The sequence below is a fragment of the Galeopterus variegatus genome, unplaced genomic scaffold (assembly GCF_000696425.1).
Source record: "Galeopterus variegatus unplaced genomic scaffold, G_variegatus-3.0.2 Scaffold2885, whole genome shotgun sequence".
Taxonomy (NCBI): Eukaryota; Metazoa; Chordata; class Mammalia; order Dermoptera; family Cynocephalidae; genus Galeopterus; species Galeopterus variegatus.
In genome coordinates this window covers 167,606-180,660 of record NW_007728996.1, presented here as the reverse complement: position 1 = coordinate 180,660, position 13,055 = coordinate 167,606, and the positions used below count along the sequence as shown (strand labels likewise).

Here is a 13,055-nt window from a genome sequence, read left to right as displayed (position 1 = left end):
TATAGAAAGTAGTTTTCCACCCTTAAATGCAGTGAAGTCAAATCTGAAAATATATGACCCTTTCAGATTTTTAAGGAGGGCTCATTCATGCACTCAACAAATATTTCACTCTGCATTTGTTATGGGCCAGACATTATTCTAGGTACAGAAGACACAAGTTTTGAGCAAAACAGTGTTTCTGCTCTGACAGAGTGTACACTGTAGTAGGCAATAGAAGTAAACACATAAATGAATGAAAAAGAAAATGTTAGCTAGGGACAAGTGCTGTGGAGAAAATGCAAGGCAATAGGATGGAGAGTGGCAGGAGCAGAAGCTAATTTAGATGGGCAGCCAGGAAAGGTGATATCTGAACACTGACCACAGTTAGTAAACAGCCTAGAGAAGGAATCAGGGAGCCAAATACTCATTTGTGCCTCCACACTTCTCTATCCCTTCTTCCCACTGTGTCAGGGAAGACTAGGGTGCAAGGAGGTCCTTAGAGTATGCCTTGTGCACAAGGCATGAAATCAGATTATTTCCTTCCTTTTGAGGAAAAACCAGCTGTAAGCTTTTGTAAATTTCTTCATTGATCCCGGGGCCTGATCTGTGGGCTCTTCTAAATCTAGTAAATGAACTGTAGTGGCTTGAAGGAGATGTTTGTGGAAATGAAGGGAAAAGTGTCTGCTGAATTAAATAGTCATTAAATTGAACAAGCCACCTTGGTGGCCCAAGGTGAAGAGTGGGAAAGGATTTAGGGTGAGGGGGCTCCAAAGCCTCTAGGAATAATTCGGGAGTCAGGCCTGAAGAAGGAGCAACTAAAGGAACTGCTGAGTCTCTTCTCTGCCTTTCCTTCTGTCTTTTCATTACAGGTAACGAGAGCACCACACTTTTCCACCTGGGCTGGTTCTAGGGCAAGCAGGTGCCTGGGAACGGGGTACAAGATAGATGGGGAAGAAGGAGAGGAAGAATGAAGGGGAGGAGAGCTGAGAGTTAATCTTAAATACCAGCCTGTATAGGGAGGTAGGAAAGAAAGTAGAAATTTAAAATGGTTGCAGCTGCGGAGGAAGGGATGCCCTAAAGACCATGTGCCACTCATTGGCACATACGTAAATGAGAGAGAAAAACACTCTTTGTAAAGGAACCTATAATATTGTCATAACTGGTGAAAAATGAAACATTTGATCAAATGACAAATGTATCCAAGAAAAATCAATTGCTTGATTTTTCACTACAATCATGACAGCCTGAAATTTAGCTGAAACTAAAAATGCTTGCTTAGGAGCAGTCTCATCAAGATAGTGGGATAGGAAGTCCTATACCCTCCTTTCTCCCCACAAAACACTGAATTAGCAACAATGTACAGACAAATTCTCTTTGTGAGAAATCCAGAAACTAGTTGAGAGGCTTCTGCAACCTGGGTAGACACAAAACCAGCTACACTGGAGCTGATAGGAAAATTTAAAACACCCTCTTGCCATAACTCCTACCCCAGGCATAGAATCATATAATATGAAGGAAGTTCCTTACACCCATCTTCACCCTGGAGAGGAGCAAAGTTGGACAGCGTGTCTAATGTTCCAACTTTTCTGGGGACTTCTCAAGGTACTGGCTTAAATCTTGCATGTCTTGGAGCACTGATGAGGCCCAGCATACTTTAGACACCTGGGGGCCAAGTAGAACAAAGATGGTGGTTTGAACTGCATGCAAGCAGTTGCCATAGCCTTTTCCCCCAGCTCAGTGCAGAGTGAGTGGGCAGAAAACCCTAGATCCCAGGTTCATCTTGGAAGGGAAGGAGTTGGACTGCAAATCAAAATTTCCAACTTTTCCAGGGGCTGCCTGAGGGACTGGCTTCTGTCTCACCTGTTTTGGAACACTGATGGCACCCAGCTTACTAGAGATGCCTGGGGGCTACTAAGAACAAAGACAGTGGTTTGGTCTAGCACAGGTTTTAGAGGCCCCCAAGAATCTCTGCCTAGGCTGATTGGTGAGAGTCTTCTCCTATACAGGACAATCCATGAAGACTGGGAGAGGTGGCTCTTTTTTCTAATGTGCAGATACCAACACAAAGAGTCAGGAAAAATGAAGAAACAGGGAAGTATATACCAAACAAAGGAATAAATTTATCAGATACAGATCCTAATGAAACAGAGATTTTGTTATGATTTACCTAACAGAATTCAAAGTAACCATCATAAAGATGCTCAATGATGTCAGAAGAATGTTGCGTGAACAAAATGAGACCTTCAACAAAGGGATAGAAAATACAAAAAGGACCAAACAGAAATCTTGGAGCATAAGAATACAATGACTGAACTAGAAAATTCACTAGAGGGATTCAACAATAGGTCACTGGAAATCTTCCAGTCAGAGGAGCAAAAACAAAAAAGAATTAAAAAGAGCAAAGAAAACCTAAGGTACTTATGGGACACCATCAGGTCAACCAATAAATGCATTATGGGAGTCTAAGAAAGAGAAGAGGGAGAGAAAGGAGAAGAAAACTTATTCAAAGGAATTATGGCCAAAAACTCACAAATCTGGAGAGAGATACAGGAAACTAATGGATCCCAAAATAGATGAACCCAAAGAAATGACCCCTGGGACATTTTATAATCAAATTGTCAAAAGCCAAAGTCAAAGAGAGAATTTGGAAAGCAGGAAGAAAAAAGCCACTTGTCACATACAAGTTAATCTCCATAAGACTACCAATAGATTTCTCAACAGAAACCTTGCAGGCCAGAGGGCAGTGGATAATATAATCAAAGTACTTAAAGGGAAAAAAACAAAAAACTATCAATCAAGAATACTACACCCAGCGAAACTGTCCTTCAAAAATGAAGGAGAAATATAACTTTCCCAGGCAAACAAAAGCTGAGGGTATTTATCACCACTAGACATGTCTTACAAGAAATACTAAAGGGAGTTCTTCAAGTTCCTCTTCAAATGAAAGAACACTAAACAACATTATGAAAACTTTTGAAAGTATAAAACTCTCTGATGAGGGTAAATGTATAAACAAGTACAGAACGCTATGGTACTGTAATAGGTGTGTGTAAATCACTTTTAATTCTAGGATAAAAGTTAAAAGACAAAAATATTAAAAATAACTATTACTGTAAAAATATGTTAACAGATGTACAATATAAAAATATGTGGATTGTGACATCAATAACATGAAGTATGGGACATGGAGGAGTAAAAGCATAGATTTTTTTGTATATGATTGAAGTTAAGTTGTTATCAGCTTAAAATATAATATTATAACTGTAAGATGTTTTATGTAAGCCCTATGATACCCACAAAGAAAGTACTTATAGATGATACACAAAAGAAAAAAAACCAAAGCATATTAATACAAAAAAAGAAATCAATAAAACCCAAAGGAGACAGCAAAAGAGGAAAAGAAGGACAAAAGAACTACTGGACAGACAGAAAAGAATTTTTTTAAATCACAAATAATAAGTCTTTCCCCATCAACAATTACTTTAAATATATATGGATTAATGTTAAATGCATTTATATAAAATACATTTAATATACAAAGGTACTTTAAAAAGTGAGTGGAAAAAATAGTATTAAAAGAGAGTACAAATCTTTCCATGAACTTTTTAAAGACCCCTCATAAATAGATTAAACTTCCCAATCAAAAAATAAAGGATACTTTTTTAAAGGATCCAACTGTATGCTGTCTACAAGAGATTCATGTTAGATTTGGGGACACACATAGACTTAAAGTGAAGGTATGAAAAATAAGATAATCCATGCAAACAGCAACCAAAAGAGAGCAAATGGCTGTTTATATCAGACAGAATAAATTTAAGTCAAGAAATCTCACAAGAGACAAAGATGGTCATCATATAAAGATAAAATTGTCAATTCACCAAGATGATATAACAATTGTATCTTGTTCTGTTTTCCTTTAAAACAATCCTATTAGAAAAAATTTGGATATTCCCCTTCTAAAGTGCACTTGATTGGCCACAGCTTGGGAGCACATCTGGCTGGAGAAGCTGGGTCAAGGATACCAGGCCTTGGAAGAATAACTGGTAAGTATGCCCTGGTGTTGGGCCTTATAGAAAGCAAAAAATAAAGATACAAAAGATCAATGAAACAAAAAGTTGGTTTTTCTAGAAGATAAGCAAAATAGACAAACCATTAGCTAGGCTAACTAAAAAAAGAAGACCAAATAACAAAAATTAAAAATGCAAAAGGAGATATTACAACCAATACCTCAGAAATACAAAGAATCATTAGAGACTGTTTGAACAATTATACACCAACAAATTGGAAAACCTGGAGGAAATTCCTGGATACGTACAAATTAGCAAGGTTTAACCAAGAAGATATAGAAAACCTGAACAGACCAATAACAAGTGACAAGATTGAAGCAGTAATCAGCAGTCTCCCAAAAAAGAAAAGCCCAGGACTGGATGGTTTCACTGCTAAATTCTATCAGACTTAAAGAGGCCTGCTGTAATTCATAACCTTATTGTATGTATGGTATTCCATATACAGACCCTAGAATGGCCATATTTCTGACTTCCTTAGCCTTTTTGGCATTGCCTCCACATAGTCTTACTTGTGTGTAGCAATCTGACATTGCAATGTATACAGATCATGCATTTATAGACTCAGTTTACACATCTGTAAACTTTTGTTCTGAGTGATATTTGATCAATATAAATCCTATAGGAAAGGATAACTTGCCTTCACCATTTATGCTTCCAAGATAACAACAGTATCAATGTGCTCTCTTACAGAACATATCTTTGTTTAATAGACATTGTGCTTTCTCTAGGGTTGGACCCAGCTGGGCCATTTTTCCACAACACTCCAAATGAAGTCAGGCTAGACCCCTCGGATGCCAACTTTGTCGATGTCATTCACACAAATGCAGCTCGCGTCCTCTTAGAGCTTGGTAAGTTTTTAACAGAAACAAAAACGGCATTGAAGCCTAGAGGGAACCTGTAGAAGGATTTACCCTGTTTTTATCTATTTCAGGTACTGGAACTATTAATGCTTGTGGTCACCTTGACTTTTACCCAAATGGAGGGAAGCACATGCCAGGATGTAAAGACTTAATTACACCTTTACTTAAATTTGATTTCAATGCTTATAAGAAAGGTAAATACTTTCTAAAATATGAAGGCTGCTGATATATATTTACTCAGCTCCCTCCTTAGACAAAATACACATCTTTTATATGTAATATACCTATAAAAATATATTTTCATCCAAAACACAGTCGCATGTGTGAGGCTCTCCCGCAATTGTGACCTTTGTCTCCCCAAAAAATACACATCTTTTATATGTAATATACCTATAAAAATATATTTTCATCCAAAACACAGTCACATGTGTGAGGCTCTCCCGCAGTTGTGACCTTTGTCTCCCCAGTGCCTTACACAATATCTAGCATATTTTAATCACTCAGTATGAACAAGGAGGGTGTGTTTATTCATTCAGTAACTATGCTGACTACATGCCAGGCATTATTCTAGGAGTAGCACATATAGGGATGAATACAAAACACAAAAATCCCTCCCTGATGGAGCTAATATTCTAACTTGTTAGGAAGCCAATAATCAAATAATATAACTGCTAAGGAGAAATAACCTAACATGGATGGGGAATATGATGTCTTGGTGACAGTGAAGGTAAAGTGGGGGAAGGAGAGTTTTGATAGGGTGACAAGGTAGTACTTACAGAAGAGATGACCATGTGGATACCTGGGGGAAAGGCATTCCAGGCCAAGCAGGGAAGCAGGTGCAAAGGGCCTGAGACAGGAGCCTGCTTGGCAGGTTCATGGCAATGAGGAGCCTATTGGGGCTGGAGTGAAATGAAAGAGAAGAGAACAGTAGGGCAAAAGCGTAGAGAGGGAGGAAACAGGCGCAGAGGGAGATAACACAGGACCTATGGATTGTAGTAAAGACTTCAGGTTTTACTCAAGTGAGATGGGAGCCATGGGAAAGTTCTGAGCAGAGGAGAGACAAGGTTTTACTTAATTTTAACAGAATCACTCTGGACACTTTAATAGCAAATTGAGCAAATAATATTTTATCTTTTGTAGTTATTTCCAATAATAATAATATCTATAGGGTATTTAGTTGCAAGGCACCAAAAAGTTGTTATTTGGGAATTTCATTCCTCCCTATCTCTACATTTTATTATGTAAAAAATGAAATACATCACGCATAATATATATTAATATACAATAAAATAATATATGTATGATGATATGATAATCAATATATGGATGATTCTAAATATCTCACCACACAATCCCATGTAGTCAAAATATCTAGATGATGAAATATTTGATCTTTCATTTGGCTGTTGAAAGAGGGAAGATACACAGATCATAACATTGAGAGTAATTCTAGTTTCTTCTTCACTGGAGATAAATTACAAAGTTTTAATATTTGCTCTGAAAGAATAAATGTGGTTAGAGGGATCTATTTGTAATGACTCCCTTTAAAAAAGAACACACAACTCGTGAATCAACAGATACTCGAATGAGAATTAAAGTCAGTTACACCTAGTACAGATAAGCAAAATTCATGTTAAAAAAAGGCCTATTATAAAACTTCTTTCTCCCATTATTTCCCATATTATGATTTAAAGTCATTTCTGTTGGGATGAAATACAGATCATAAGACTTTTTTTTAACATAACTATATTAAGTGTTATACACTGTTATACACAGATAATATGAAATTCTGTAAAACATTAATTCAAGTAAAACTTACATTTACCATAAGCTATTGTTGCTTTGCCCCCCACAGATTTGTCACCCCTTTTCCCCTGGGGGACGGAGCCACAAAAGATTACTCAAAGCCCATCTCTTCTGAGCAGTGAGAAACCCCAAAGTGGTTAATATCCCTGAACACTCAAGAGAGAGGCATCCCTTCCATTTGGGAAATTAACCATGAATTGGGGTTCTCCTCCTGCATTTATTCTCCAGACCAGGAAGTTACAGGAAGAGAACATAGGTGGGGTTATATTTTAACAATATAGGCTGGTAACTTTCAGTGAAACAAATCAGATGACTTTCCATTAAGGCAATTAAGGGGTCCACCAACAAAAGCTTGATCTAAGCAAACATTCCTTCTTACAGAAATTTCCCAGTATCTTTACATATCAATCAGTAACTTGTCTGTCTTTGAGCCAGCAATTTTGCTGTGTTACAACTCTTTATCTTACAACAGAGACTCAATAATAGCCTGGGGAAAATTTCCTGTTTTTTGTAAGGTCGATATTTGAAACTGCAAGGCTTTGGAAAACCAGGCCCTGTGAAGTACATTTGCTTTATAGTATACTCCACAAGCCATCATTTTGAGACATTATAAAATTTCCAACAACTCTATTAGATTAAAAGCACATTTATCATTCACATTAAGTTCTTTAGATGAATTTTAAGACTTTAAGATATTCTATTTTACATTATATTTGTTGCTAAGAAACGATTACTTTTAAAATTAATAGTTCACTATATTCTAATGGACCATCTTGTCTAAATCACAATTAACTGTGATTCAATCTGTATATATACAGAGACCTAATGTAAGAGAAGTCCTTGTTTAAAAAAAAAAAAAGAAAAGACAATGCCAATTATTGATCTCTGCTGACTATATTGCATTTCTGAAAGTCTCAGTCTCAGTTATCTATTACACAAGGAGCCATATGTGCTTAAAAGAACAATCATTTTACTGTTCCGAAGGTGAGGATTCAGGTAGAGTTCTGCTAAGACTGCTTTGTGTGGTTTCCTGGGGTAACTTCTGTGACTGCATCCACCTGGGGGCTGGGCTGAGCTAAACTGCATAGGCAGGTCCATGATGGCCTTTTGTGTCTGGAGCCTTGGAACTGGTTCTCCTCTGTCGAGTGGTCTGTTATCTTTAAGGGCCTCTCTCTTTCCAGCAATTTAGCCTGGATTTCTTAACATGGCAGCTAAGTTCCAGGAGAGCAAGAGTGGATGCTGGAAAGCCCCTTAAGACTGAGGCCCTGGAACTGGCTCAATGTCAGTTCCTTCACATTCTGTTGGTCAAAGCAAGTCACAAGATCAGCCCATTGTAATCCAGGGGTGGTGCTGGTGGTGAAAAAATAGGCCCCATCTCTTAAGAGGAGGAATGGTAACATGATATTGCAAAAAGATGAGGTCAGGCTAGACCTCAGGAAGGAGTGATTCATTGGCGATCATTATTACAGATAATCATCTACCACATATACTATTAAAATCAATTTTCTCAAATATCAACTAAGATGTGTAGGTCATTGGAAGAATAGCTCATGTCATTCAGTTAAAATGTTACTAGTAACATAAGAGCATAACTGACTAGAATGCCATGGTAAGTTCAGAATGCACACATGTATTTAGATCTATCTTACTTATTATTGCAGTAATCCTAACTACTGGTAGCAATAATGTCACACTTGACAATAACAAAACTAATTTGTCTTTAGCATTCTTTATAATACCTCCTTCCTGTCACACCTTTAAGCTCAACACTGGTTAACATTGCACTGGTGGCTGTTTTGTGATTGAGTAGGTGGGAGTTCAGCCATTCCTGCAGAAACAGACAGAATTTATTGGTCTAAGGTAGAGATGCTGTGTGTACAAGAATACTTCTGTCAAAGTTTCCAGAAAGTGTTTGGAGATATTAGTGTCAAAGCACAAAGTCATCTACATTTGCTTTTGTCTACGTATTTACCTACCTGCTTGAACATCCCTTTAGATTCACACAAAGAATTCTTTGGTACAAAGAAAATGACATGTAACATTGTAAATGTTGTGCAATATACAAGCCTAGACATAGGTCTAGCCACCAAAGTCAAGAAACTGTCATTTAAAATTACTCTCCCTAAGAAATGGTTCATGCTTTCAGTTATCACTTAATTGCTATCAGTTAATTGGCAATTGTTTCCACAGAAGTGGTTTCCTTCCTTGAATGTGACCATGCCCGAAGTCATCGCTTTTATGCTGAAAGCGTTCTCAATCCTGATGCCTTTATTGCTTATCCTTGCAGATCCTACAAATCTTTTAAAGCAGTAAGTAAAGCATTTTGCAATGGAATTTAATGGGAAAGTAATTGTTCGAAACATGATCAGCCCGCTAAAAATTAGGGCTTTGAGTATGTGGCAAAAAGCGCATCTGTCATTTTGGGAAATGATGGATTGTTTCGGTGCTGAGTACCGAGCAGTAGCTGGGATTGCTGAAGGGCTGAAATAAATAAACCAATGATTTGCTCTTTTGGCCATTTGTTACGCGGTAATTAAACACTACTGTGTAACAGCCATAAGTCCAGGGCAAAAATTTTTCTGTGCGTATATTCTAAATGTCATCTTCAAAGATGCCCTGAGAAGGCTGAACCAATCAATAGCTACAACCAAATATATTACTATTTACTTGGAACATGAAAGTTATTTTATTACAATTTATTACAATTATTTATACAGAGCAGAACTAAGGCATAGATAGCTCACAGGAGTTCCATAGAGATCAATTCACGACAAATACCACATCCTATTTTGCTTTGGTCACAATGCATGCAGTGCCAGATCTGAGCTACATGTAATTTTCATTTGGTTATCACTATGAAAAGGAGAAAGAAAATCTATTTTGTAGTGGAAAGTGGAAAATATTTTCATTCTTGTACTTTAGAGACGTAATTCCCTGTTTTTATCAGGGTAGTAAACATGGGCTTTCCAGATGAAATTTATGGTAAGTAACAGTGCTTTCTGAATAAGTGCAGTGTTAGGACAGGAATAAGCATTTTCCTCCTGCTACAGAGCATGGCAAGCGGGTGCTCTCAGGCTGTCCTTTTGGTTTCTGGGCTAGTTATCCTTGCTTTTAACGTGTCCTAGTGAGTTACAGTTCTCAGGAAGCCTGACAGCCAAACACTGGTATTTCCTACATAACTTCCTTCCCCCCACCTCTCCCTTCTTCCTGCCACAGACGCAGCTGATCGGAGTGGCTAAGGGATCCTGGCATTTACTAGACAAAAAGCAAGTGGAAGCAGGCACCCAGAGTCATTGTCCTATATTCAGAGATAAGGGGGTTAATCTCCCTTAGGAGCTGGCTGGCGCCACATGGATGCTAATTTTGGCTACAAACTAGAGAATGAGTCAATTTTCTTGACATGTTTTATTGCATTTTACCCAATAGTCATAAAATGACATGAATAGAACAGAATAAAATAAAATAATATAAAATAAAATGAGAGGTTCTAGCTCCAAGCCACTCATGTAAACGTTCTTGCTCCATCACTTGATAAAGGAGCAACATTGGACAAATTGACTACTCTGTGCTTCAACTCCCTCATCGATAAAACAGGGAGAATGCAAGAATAATACTAAGGGAGTCTGTGAGTATTGAGTTAAATGCACATAATATAGAGCAGTGCCTGCCACATGATAAGCATTCAATAAGTATGAGTCCTTATATTTTAGTAGAATTTCTCTTCAGTAAAAGTGGAGTTTTAAATGGACTGTGTTACTGTAGTCTTAGCCTAAATGTCCATGATTTATTAAATAAAACATTCAAAGACTAGAATAGCAAATACTCAATCCCTGCTCCCAAGATTTTTTAAAAGTTAGCATTTTATTAGTGTTACTTTAGGTTTTAAAACATACAGATAAAATTTAAAAAGTGAAGTAGTTTACATTCCCCTCATTCCCTCCGCTAAAGCTGAGTTTAAAGTGAATTTGAGGTATGTCAACTAACTGGTACCCTATTATAAGTATCTTTCTGGATTTGCTGTTTTCATTAAATATTATAAATTTGAAATCTACATTGATATCTATAGATGTAATATATTTAGTTTTGTAGGAATCAGCCGCACAATTTATTTATTTATTCCCCTACTAATGTGAGCTTTGCTTGTTTCCAGTTTTTGTTATTGAAAGCAATTCTACCATAAACACTTCTTTATATGTCTCCTTATATATTTCAGTGGAAGTTTCTTTATGGCATAAAAAGGATTGAAATTATCAGAACATATGTGCATTTCCACCTTTATTAGGTATCACCAAATTGCTGTCTAAAATGTCTATCAATTATTAAAGAAAAAGAAGAATAAAGGCTGCAGTTTGATTTCCCTGAAACACTAGCTCTAGTCATATACAAAACACAAAAATGTGAGCTTTACCACCTTATCAGCATGATTCAGTGAAATCAAACCAATCAGCTGTAGATAAATCAGCTCTACCTTCCCTAGAAAAGAATGTTAATATACAACAACCATCCACAAAAAAAGTCAAAATACTTCCTTGTTTATGCTTTATAAATTGTGCTGTAACTGTTATAAGGGTTGGCTTCTTACTTCTTTCAGTCTGAGGTCTCTCAATTCAAAAACTATTCTTTTGTATGCACAATAAACTTAAAAAATTTTTTTAATTTAATCTGATTTTATTTTTGACATATTTTATATTCCCATCAGAAGCAAGTAAGAATTCCCCTACTCCATGTCTTCACCAGTACTTGGTTTGCTAGTTGTTTTAATTTTTGCAAATCTTCTGAGTATAAAATTGTGTGTTATTTTAATTAGCATATTCCTGACAACCATATAGTAAGACTGAGCATCTGTTTTACATTGTTACTGACTATTTGAGTTTCGTCTTCTGTGGATGGTTTATTTGTACTGTTGACCCATTTTTCTAATAGGCCGTCTTTCTTCTTGCCTCAGCTGCTTTTGCTGTATTTTGTTTTGTTTTTGAAAACAGGCATGGTGATCTATGAAGCAATTTAGTCATTTTTTAATACACATACTTTATTTAGATCCCAATGATTTATTATAATTTAATAATATATCATGAGTTTATTGGAGGGCAATGTTTCTCATTATGTAAGTGACGACCTCTTATTTTCTGTCACCAGGGAAATTGTTACTGTTGTCCCAAAGAAGGTTGTCCAACAATGGGTCATTTTGCTGATAGATTTCACCTCAAAAATATGAAGACTAATAGATCATATTATTTTTTAAACACTGGATCTGAATCCCCATTTGCCCGTAAGTATTATAGCTAAGTTTTATTGTAAGGCTTTAAGGTACTTATCTTTAAAAATTCAACAGTTTTTATTGAGTGTCTACTAAATAACTGGGCATTGGGCCAGACGAGGATGCAGTGAAGAACAGTACAGTGAGGTCCTTTGTTGAGTTTAGGCTAGTGGGGAAGACAGCAAGGAAAATCTCAGTTTCAACCTGAGAAATAAATTTTCTGTTCGGCGACGTTCAAAGTCTGTGCAGAGCATAAAGGTCAGGGGGGTCTTTTGTGGGAAAGTGATTTTTAAGCTGACTCCTGAAGGATGAGCAGGAGGTAGAAGAAAAAGGGGAGTATTCTAGGTGGAAGGAACCACATATGTAAATGCCTGGAAGTAAGAGAGCAGAGACTGAAAGAAGCAGCCCTCTGCCAGGATGGCAGAGACCAAGAGGAGAATAATACGAGATGTGGTGGGAGAGAGAAGTCAGGTCAGAGGATGAAGGAAGAGCCTTGTTACCATGTGGAGAGTCTGGGCTTTATCTCTGAGTGAGTGGAAAGCCATTAAAGAGTATTAAAGACTATCAGATTGGGTTTTTTTTTTTTTTTTTTTTTTTAGAAAAATCATTCTGGTTGCTGCACAGATTAGAGGGGGGCAAGATGGAGACAGGGTCCCTGTTAGACAATTGTTGCAACAGTCCAGGCAGAAAAGTAGAGAGAAGTGGAGAGACTGCAGAGGTGGTGAGAAGACAGAAGCAAAATAGAATGTGCTGAGTGTTTTGGAAGGATGCGGAAAAGCAAGGAGTCAAGGACGATTCTGGCTGTGGATGATGTGCTGTTCGCTGAACCGGGTAGCACCACAATAGGGGCTAGTTTGGAGTAAGAGGATGTCCAGCTTCTAACATGTTAGGTTTGAGGTGCCTTCAGGGCTTGGGCAGTTAGAGATATGGGCCTCAGCCTCTGGAAATGGACGCGGTCTGCAGGTAGAGATTTGGGAGTCACTCAGTCTGTAATCAGAGCTCAGAGTAGATGATATAATACCCAAGGAGAGAGTGTCAGATGGCAAGCATAGGGAGCAGAGAAAGAGACCCCTGCAAAGGAGACCG

General features: G+C 37.4%; 1 protein-coding gene across 1 annotated transcript in view; it reads left to right on the top strand.

Annotated features, from left to right (window-relative positions):
• PNLIPRP3 (pancreatic lipase-related protein 3) overlaps positions 1 to 13,055 on the top strand; it is a 32,345-nt gene that overhangs the window by 14,211 nt on the left and 5,079 nt on the right. The window contains exons 5-9 of the mRNA XM_008583315.1: positions 3,914 to 4,022; positions 4,775 to 4,894; positions 4,978 to 5,100; positions 8,903 to 9,021; positions 11,849 to 11,981. Of these exons, the coding sequence (XP_008581537.1) occupies positions 3,914 to 4,022; positions 4,775 to 4,894; positions 4,978 to 5,100; positions 8,903 to 9,021; positions 11,849 to 11,981 (604 nt within the window). The remainder of the gene's footprint in view (positions 1 to 3,913; positions 4,023 to 4,774; positions 4,895 to 4,977; positions 5,101 to 8,902; positions 9,022 to 11,848; positions 11,982 to 13,055) is intronic.